We start from the raw sequence: 10,006 nt of genomic DNA, 5'->3' as shown, positions 1-10,006 counted from the left end.
GAGGAGCCCAGGCTGGAGCAGGGGCCAAGTGTGAGGATCCTCCCCTGAGGAGGAAGGAGCAGTAGAGAAATGTGTGATGGACTGACCACAACTCCCATTCCCCATCCCCCTGTGCTGATCAGGGCAGAGAAGTGGGGAGCAAAGCTGAGCCCAGGAAGAAGGGAGGGGTGGGGGAAGGTGTTTTTCAAATTTGGGTTTATTTCTCATTACCCTACTATGATTTGATTGGTAATAAATTAAACTAATTTCCCCAAGTTGAGTCCATTTTGCCCATGACAGTAACTGGTGAATGATCTCTCCCTGTCCTTACATTGACCCACGGGCCTTTCCTTATATTTTCTCCCCCCTGCCCAGCTGAGGAGGGCAGTGACAGAGGGCCTTTGGTAGGCAGCTGGCCTCCAGTCAGGGTGAACGCTCACAAGGGGATAGAGCAGTCTCCAGGCTCTGCTCAACACCAGGATGGTCTTACTGCACACCCACGGCGTTTGGAGCCTGGGGTTTTGTCCACGCACCTTCCAAGCAGGCAGCAAGTTGTATCCCTGACATTTTGAGCACCCATGCATTAATATATAAGGGCTTGCTGGTGCAAAATAGCCCCCAGGAGCCCCTGGAAACATGTGGGGGGGCACACCCAGCTGTTCACCCACCTCGTGACAGGGCTCACCTGAAATATTGCGATCCAGGCGTAGCCAATGTTATCGAAGTTGATGGCTCCCTTGAAGGGGTTGTGCTCCCCGGCAGAGCAGTTGGTGTAATACTGGTTCCAATTGACACAGGATGTGTTGGTGGTGTCATTATAGGAATAATAATCCAGGGTGCACTCGAGACCCTCTTCCCTCCGCGTCGGGATGCTCCGGCAGTAGCGCATCCCATTCTCCCGGGGCTGGGAGCAGATGAAAGGGTTCTCATCTTCGTTCTCTGTCTGGTAGTATCGCTCCAAATCCACCGTGTAGGGGCTGAAAGAGTCCAGACAGGACTGGGATTTGCGCACTGATTGCAGGCAATCTGGCAAGGTAACAACTGTGACAGTAAAGTCTGATATCTGTTATCCTGGATCTTAAAGCTTTTTGGGTTTGTTTTTTTTTTTTTAAAGGATCTCCTTGGACTTTCTGCAGCCCCACTGAGTGAGAAGATGTCCCTAACTGGGTTTTGGGAAACTGAGGCAGTGCACTCACCCACTCAGCAACCCCTCTGATGACAGTACTAAGAGTCACTCCATCTGGAAGTGCTCTGGCTTTGACTGTAGAAGACTAAGAGAGGATTTAGCCCAGCAAAGCTTCTCTGAAATGTCTTTGCTGCAGCAAGATGGAAATCAGTCGCTTTAAGCTCCTGTATCCTCCTGTCCTCCTAGAGATTCTGGGAATGGCTTGGGGAGACTCTATGTACAAGGACCTCCCAAGCTTCCTAAAAACCAGAGACAGGGCCTTCATCTGCATTTCACAGTGCCTGTTCAGCCCACAGATAAGCTCTAAATTCCCTCTGAGGGTGGCCTTACCACACCAAACTGGGCAGAAACACTCTCCAAGGAGATGAAACAACCCATGGCCAGCCAGAAACTAGCTTCTTGCTCAGCACACAGCTATCTCCTTAGCGCTGCCAAGACTCCCACTAAAGCCTGCAAAGATATTTTTAAGCCTAGTTCAGCCCAGTTAATTCCTGCAGAACTGCCTTTAATACCCTTCAAAGCTTATCTAAACCCCTGGAATTCTGGCTCAATTAAACAGCACCCAAACCTGTGGCTCTATTGGATTTGCTCCGTGATGAAGCAGTCCCTCTGCCCTGCTGCCATTTACTTAACAGGGACATGCCCTGGTAATGACTCTCCCAACTGCCCTTTGAGGTCATGACCTAAACCAGGGGCAGCAGTTGATTAGGAGATGGGTGGGAGAGGATAAAAGGTGCATCATGCCAGCTCCAGACCTGAACAACTCCTCTATCCAGGTGTGGATCTACCCAGATCAAATCTGAATCAACATTTGGAAGTGATCCATGGAAAGGTGACAGAGGTTTGGAGCCTTTTGTTTTGCAGCTGATAACTCCTAATAATAAGCAAGAAGCCTGTCAGGGTGGCACCTTCCTCTGGGTCCGGGCTCATGGTACTACTTGCAGTGCAATTGCCATGTGCGAAGAAAATGGGGTAATTGAGCACCAGCCCGGAGCGCCGGAGCTCAGCGGAGCAGCCATCAAGGGCTTGCAGTCACCTGCTCTTCTCCTAGCATTCAAAGGGAGGAAGGGGGTGGAAAAAAGCAAGTAGGTAGGAGAACAGGTATTGAAATCCTTGTCTAGAGGGTGACAGCTACCAGATATTTCAACCACTGTTCAAACATTCCTACATCTACCAAGCTGGCTGGCCAGGAAACCAAGTGCTACAAAACCTCATTTGATCACAATAGTTCTCTTGGCCTTAAAATCCAGGGATCTGTGAAAAACAACACTTCAGGACAGGGACTGTCTCTTGCTCTGAACCTGAAAAATGACCTAGCATCCTGGTAGCCCCCTCAGCCTTCCCTGGGTTTTAGGTGAGACTACAAACACCACACCAATAAACATCACCGCTGCTGGACGGGATTCAGACCTCCACGTCTTGACAAACGCAGAAAAGGTCACACATTAATGAAATGCTGAATTTAGAAGGCCTGAACTCTTATTCTCAGGGTTTTTTGGAGGCTGTTATCAATCAGAGAGTCCCAAATGCCAGCTGAGGGTGAAGGACAGCCCTGCAGAACTGAGTGGCAAATTGTCACAGCTCGCTCTGTTCCAGCCATGCACGCCTGGGCAGGAGTCGTGGTGGCATTTAGGAGCAGGGACCATTTACACAAGACCAGGACTTTTCAACGGAAGATATCCTTGTCTCCTGGGGGGATAGACTTGCCCGAGCTGGAGAGAGACTTCTGCTGCCCGCGCAGACTCACATGCTGAAGTTCTCCGGGAGGAAGCAGCGGTTCCTAAGCAAACCTGCCCACAGCTGGACTCCCACAATGCCAAAGATGAAGAAGACGAAAAAACAGAGGAGAAGGACGTTCCCCAGCATGGGCAGCGTGTCCAAAAGGAGCGTCACCAGGATGCGCATACCTGAGGTGAAGAGGAAAAGTCCATGCTGAATTTTCTTACTCCAGCTCCTAACCTTTTCCTTTCCATCCATGCTTTTCCTTCCACTGACAGCCACTGCCTTCCCAACTGCTGTCCTTGTCACCCACACGTGGCTTGCAAACTCCCGCAGCTCCCCTGTCCCCTGTGGTTTCCCCCCAAGGCCCCTGGGATACCCCTCTTCATCCGTGCCCTGCTCCTGGGCGCAGGACTTCTCTTCCCTCCTCCCTCCCTTCACTCCCCATCTCAAGTACTCCTTTCCTCCTGAAGTTTTCTAGCAATTATATGTCTCCTTTCTTCCCTGAGACCAAACTCTGATGTTTTCCTGTGCTCAGTTGTATCTCTTTCCCCACTAAGTATATATAAAATCCCCTTCCCTTCCTAATTCCCCTCATCTACCCTAAATCCCCTCTCTTCCTTAAATACAGGACTCTCTCTGGCAGTTAATTCTCACAAGTTCAGGAACAGCCAGTTCTGTAACAAAGACAAATTGATGGTGACTTCAACTTGACATTTACACACAAAAAAATTGATTTCATCTGACGTCTCTGTAATATTCTGCTCATCTCTCGCTCTCCTTCTTTCCCCATCTTCTGCATTCTCTCACTCGCTTATATTGATTTTCATTTAAAGAAAACTTTACTGTTGCACCTTTTGATACCTCAAGACGACTTTTTTCTCTCTTCCTGATGCCATCACCTCCTCTATCAGGGTTTTTCTTCTACTCCTCTACCGGGGAACAACCACCTTGCGTCAACTCCTAATTAACTGAAATGACTTTCTGTGGCTACTGCATTTATCATCATACAAAACTCTTCTTTCTTTTCCCACCTTACATTTCTATCCCATTGTAACTGTGTTGCAGAGAAGCCAAGATAAATTACCCGGGATTTCAAAATACATTAAGTGAATTACATCCCCAGTTAGACAGTGGTGGATAAATTCAGCCATCCATCAGTTCAGCAGTGGGGATAAAAAAACCCATTGCAGACAGGATTCTGAAGCTACCGTAATGATTGAAACATCAGCAAAGCCAGATTAAGTTCGAGTCAGGACCAGAAAAATAAATAGAGTCCAGGCACCTCCCGCATCAGCAGACAGATGCTGATTAGCTCTCGTCAAGGCAGCGAGCTAGTTCAGATAGGGGACTTCGGACTTGGGTTTAATTTGTCTAAAACAATGCTGGATTTGATACCCAGGGTTGTAGGACCAGGATAACGATGTTTCTGATGCAGTTGTACTTACGCTTCTCCCACCCGATCTGCACAGCATCCCAGAGGGACGGAGCTCAGCGCCTCTCGCAGCGCCCTGGGCTCGGCCCAGCGGGATGGCTGGGTTGGGTTTTTGGTTGGGTTTGCAATGGCCAACGCCTCTCCGAGCACAGGGCTGGGCTGCCATTGCCTGCTGCGACGCAGGAGCAAGCTATGTCACCCATTACTATTCAAGGAGGGTCCGAGATCCCCATGCATGGAATAGCCACCTCCCATCCCATCCACGCTTGCTTTGGAGGTGCTGGGGCTTTTGGCTGTACAGACCAGCTCTAGGGAGCAGAGCAAGAGGTGCTCCAAGACGAGGCTCCTCAGCACCTCCCAGGGAGCTGTCTCCAAGCACAAGTTTTCCTAGCCTCAGTTTCTCCAGGAAAGGATGGAGTCACGCAGGCAGGGTGGGAGCAGTGTGGCTCAGACCCCTCTGCCCACATTGTCTGGCAAAGGCTGTTGGCTCAGTCACCTGCACCCCTTCCCCTCAGCAGCCTCCCAAGACCCTCTTCAGATGAGAAAGAAAGGCATCTGAAGACAGTCCTGGATATCTTACTGACTGGTGGCTCATCTCCGATGCCACAGGCATCAAAAGGAATGTTATGTAAAGTAGGAGAGTGACAGGCACTGGAAACCAGAGAGTGGTGGTAGGACCCAGCGCGACCGTGCCTGGGTGAACAATTCAGCGGCAATGCGAGATGAGAAGCATCCGTGTTTGCTCTGCCATCTTTGGGACACAGACATAAAGAACTTGCATCAACTGGGAGGAATAAGGTTGCAACTTACTGGGGACCCTGTTAATGGCCCTGAGGGGCCGCAGGACGCGGACGGTGCGGACCGCTGAGAAGCTGACGTTCTGCAGGTCCAGGGAGTACTCCAGCATCCTGCAAGAGACAAGAATGTGGAGGAGCGTCAAGGACCTTCTGGAGAAATGTTAGATTATCAAACATTATAAATCAAACATTATATGCCAACTGCTCACAGAGGGACTTGTTACTGCGTCTCCTCCCATCAAGAAAGTTTGCCAGAGGAATTAATTAAGGGTTGTTTGCGTATCAAAATAAAGTCAATGAGCGAGAACAAGATATCTCAGCTCACACACCCACAAATCTCATCTCTCATCTGCTTTGGTGACTGGCTTTGCACAGGCCCAGGGCAGAAGTTTCTGAAAGTCCCTGCACACTCCAGGAGGGCAACTTCCAGACACAGCCCTGTTTCTAACAACAATTGTACAGACAGTCTAACAGGTCTGGGCTCACTGTGCTGAGCACTACCAAAATCCTGAAAAGCAGAGGAGCATCCCCTGCTGCAGACCCTTTCCACAGGGCACAGGAGGTGCACAGCACAGGACACTGAGCTACGCTAGCGCTACCCAGCAGAGATCACGGGCAGGTGGGGCTCAGGTGGATGGGCAAGCACACAGAACAAAACTCATGACACTTGTAGATAACAAACGGTGCAAACGTGGACCAAGGAACCTCCCAGTGCTCCTACGCTGTGCCTGGTGGGGTTATTTCACAGCTCAGAGGGTGCACTTGGACTGCTGCAAGTCCCTGGGGTTCCCCAGCACTGTCTTGCTCTGCTCATGGCACCTTTGCTCAAGCACAGTGGGGGCACCTGTCACATCACCATCGGGACGTTGCCCTCCAGCCATGGGAAAACACAAGATCTCTGCCCAAAAGCATTCTTGAAGAGGCAAAGGCAAGGAAAAGGATCACGAGGCTCCCCACACAGCTGAGCTCCCACTGCCACAGGCAACCACAGAATATTAATCTCTCCTGAAAATTATCAAGTTCCATCTCAAAGTTAGTTGGGTGGTTCCCTCTCTCCCTCCAGCACTGACAGTCAGAGCCTAACTTCCAGCATAAATTTTTCCAGGGCAAGCTCATATCCTTTTGTTCTTATGGCAGTGCTGTCTTTTAAGCAGCTTCTATAGCTGTTCTTTGTCCCTGGTGTTTACCCACCCAATGTATTTACAGAGGACAAATCACATTTCCTCTCAGCCTTGATTTTTCAAAGCCAAACAAACCAAGCTCTTCCAGCCGACAGGCTCTCTGCCTCCCAGTCACAACCTTTCTCCACACTTGCCCTGGCCTGAATTAATCTTACCTGATTAGACATCAAGCTTCTGGAGGAGGCTTGGCCGACACCTTGCACAAAGGCAAAGTGCTGTCCCCTCTCTTCCCACTGGAAAACCTGCAGGATCCATCAATGCCATGGCAGCATCACGCTGAAGCTTTCTGTTCTTGCTGTGACCAGCCAAACTCATTCTCCTCCCTCCTGGACATCAGCAGGTGAGGAGCACCCAGCGTGGAGAAGACCCTCCCCTTCTAGCCCCCAGATACACAAATCAACACTTGATGCAGTGATGCTTTATCCCATTTCTCCTGACAGGCTCCAATGAGGAAGATGATCAAACCATATCTAAGATCGAATAACCCCAACATATTCCTCTGTATTTAGCTGACACCCATAGCCATGGGACAGACCCAGAATACGAACGTTGGACAGACACACGTGGACGCTATGAGCTTGTTCTCATTCTCTGACCGGAGAGGAAGGCAGCATGTCCACAAAAGCACCCCTGGCCCCAGTGACAAAACCAGCCCTTCCTCAGTGTGTGGACTCACGGCATTGGATGAGCTTTGGCTGCACTAAGAATGGCAATAATTTCCCTGGACATGAATGGTTGTCAAGTTTCACACACTGTCTGAAAATAAGATTTTTGTATGATTTGCAGGATTCGAATAAAAAGCTCATGTCAAACATACAGCTTTTCTTTCATCCATTATTAAAACAGAGGCTCACAGCAAAATTCAGAGCAGCATATGGTTGTTTGCACCAAGGCAAATCACTTTCTGATTAATGACAGCTCTAGACTCACTTCCAGAGACGTGTGTGCTTGTAATCTGCAAAGGGCATGCTGTAAAATGCATTTAGATTTAATGTATTAAGGAACAATTATAATGCCAAATTTAAAAAAAACCCAACACCAACCCAACAACAATCCACGAGCTTGAGCAAACACTTGAACACCCAGACCAAGAGCAGGTAGGTGCACTCCTGCCTCTGCTGCCAGACACTGCTGCCAGACCCAGTGTTACAGCACCATAAGCTCAGCCCCAGACTAGACTACAGGATCCACCCGTTGCTGATAATTAACAGCTCAAGAGAGAACCCCGTATTGGAGGGGAAAAAAAGTGGGTAAAAATCAGTCACTAAAGAGCAATCCAACGAGCATCCCACCACTTCCCAGCTCAAAGGTCACTTCCCAAGGCAAGGGAATGCATGGGAGGAATCAATCCACATCCCTGGCAAGGGGAGATGCCCAGGGAGAGCGACCGTCAGGATGTCACCGACCGGCGAGGTGGCAGGTGCGTTCACCAGCGTCTATAACATTTACGCATTGAAAATCCGCAGTGTAAACAGCCCCCGATGAAGCTTCGACTCAAATGTCACTTCTGTTCAAGCGGGAAACCACGACGCCTGTCAGCGCCTCTGCCACGGACCCCGGTGCCCGGCAGAGTTAAAGGCTCAGAAAAACACTCGGCATTAAACAGGGTGGATTGATAGCAAATGCTGAGACTTGTCAGAGTGATCAGCAACCCCCGATCGCTGGAGTTACTCAGAAGGAAAGCGGAAATATTTAGGACTTTCTAAGAATAAAAGCAGAGCATCTGCAAAACCAGACGTACAACGGGCTGGTGGTGGGATGCAGAGAGAGAGCTGATGCAAACCTTTGGCAAACACTCCTCCGAGAAGGAAAACTCCCCGGACTCAGCAGACAGACAGACACAAGGGATGGTTCACGATGGACCAGGCAGCAGAAATTCATTCCTGTTCTGCCTGGAGATAGCGAGACCCTGAGCGCACTGGGGTTTCTTTCGTACCAACCCCAAAGCTTTGGGAAGGATCTCCTAAGCGCGGTGTCAGCCAGCAACCCTGCCTGCAGCCAAGGGCTTGCAGAATTGATGCTGAGGAGCATCACAGGAGGGGTCAAAGGGACTGTTCTCACCCAACGAGCCTCTAACAGGGCACAGAAATGCTGTCAAAGCCCTTCCCACACCTAGCCGACGTCGGCCCTCTGACCCAGCCTGCTCCCAGCCTTGGCTCTGCTCCCATCCCTGGGATCGCTCCTGCTCTGGAAGCAAAAGATAGTGCGAAGACCCATCAGAGCTGCAGTTTGTGCTGAGGGAGCTTTCCATGGAAAACTTGAGCTCTCCCCTTTCACAGCTAGGTTAATGCCGTACAGCGGGGGGACATGACCAAGGTCACAAAAGGAACCTGGAGCAGAGCAGCAATACCTGCAGGCAGGGCAGTGTCCCCGGGAGCTGCCCACCCCTCTGCCTACAGAGGCACAGAGCCACCGCTCGCTGCCGGCAAGAGATAGGCTCGGATTTATTCAGCCATAAAATGTCTCCAAAACTGGGCACATAGGCACTCTTTATCTACAAAGCACAGCAATCATCAGATGATATTAAGCCATCAGTGCTGGAAAAGACAAGGGGAAATTATTTAGGCAGTGTTGCATCTTGAGAAAGCTGGAATGAAATTTCCTCCCAGCCCTCGCCGCCTTTGCTGCGCTCCGATTTTGCTTTTTAAGCCTCGCGAGTCTCACCGCATCCGTGGGTGTTGCTAATTTTAAAAATACTCATTTTAATCAAGATGAACGGAATAAAAAGAACAGCACTGGAGGAAGCGTGAGCCCCACAGCCTGCCCGATCCGGCCCCGCAGAGTCACCGTGTGTCCCATCCAGGACACTTGACGATGAGGCTTTTGAAGCAGCAGCAAGTTCAGCTGAAGAACTGTAAGAAACTAAAGAATTCTCTTTTTAAAAGTCCTAAAGCTTAAAAACTCAAGTCTTTTCAAAGGTGGGTTTGACTCAGCTCAGTTAGAAATGAGGGTGCTGAGGGGTTTCTTCTACCCAGCAGGTTTCTGTGAGTCAGGGATGCGGCTTGCTGGGGATGCTTGGCTTCGAAGGCTGTGGTAAGGCAGCACGGAGCAGAGAGCATCCGCTGCTGGGAATTTTGGCTGCCCCGGATCTCAGCCGCTCTTCATCTTCCCAAAAGTCACTTAAAACATCAAGTTGCAAAGCTCAACCCCAGATTTTGAACCCCTGGAGGTTTGTGATCGTGAGCATCGGCTTGATGTGGTTCTGCCACTTCTGCTGGGAGCAAATTTGGGATGAGCCCCCAGAGGAGGCTCCCGCTTTCCAGGACACTCCCATCCACCTGGAAAGCATGGGAGAGAGACATGCTCCTAGGATAGGGTTTGGTGCAGCTTTCGCTGCAGCTCAGAGGGGCTGCAGCTGTGATTGCACATTGGGTAATTGCGTGTGCAAATCGGGCACTTACACGGGCAATTACCCCACGGCGCTCACGGTGCTCGGGCAGCGCAGAAGGCACTGCGCACCCACGTCTCCAAGGTGCTGTTCCTCGGTGCAAGAGGGATCGATACAGGCAGACAGAGGGGATGAGAAAGCAACATTCATCCCCGCCTGCCTATTATTTTATTTTGGTCTTTTTTAAGGGATGAAGGGACTAATGCAGGGGGAAAGAAAAGCCTTTGCCCGCAGTCACAGCGGGAGGCTGCAGCAGGGACTCGCGTGGGCAGCCCCACACCCACCTCTGAACCAGGGAGTTGAAACAGCCCCTTGATCAGA

The 10,006-nt window shown here is 50.4% G+C and overlaps 1 protein-coding gene across 1 annotated transcript in view; it reads right to left on the bottom strand.

The window, feature by feature from the left end:
• The window catches only part of CACNA1G (calcium channel, voltage-dependent, T type, alpha 1G subunit), a 100,704-nt gene that overhangs the window by 85,285 nt on the left and 5,413 nt on the right, over positions 1-10,006 (bottom strand). The window contains 3 exon segments of the mRNA XM_010150615.1: positions 665-956; positions 2,913-3,072; positions 5,130-5,227. Of these exon segments, the coding sequence (XP_010148917.1) occupies positions 665-956; positions 2,913-3,072; positions 5,130-5,227 (550 nt within the window).

The sequence above is a fragment of the Eurypyga helias genome, unplaced genomic scaffold (assembly GCF_000690775.1).
Source record: "Eurypyga helias isolate BGI_N326 unplaced genomic scaffold, ASM69077v1 scaffold15344, whole genome shotgun sequence".
Classification (NCBI taxonomy): Eukaryota; Metazoa; Chordata; class Aves; order Eurypygiformes; family Eurypygidae; genus Eurypyga; species Eurypyga helias.
This window is presented reverse-complemented; position numbering and strand designations above follow the sequence as displayed.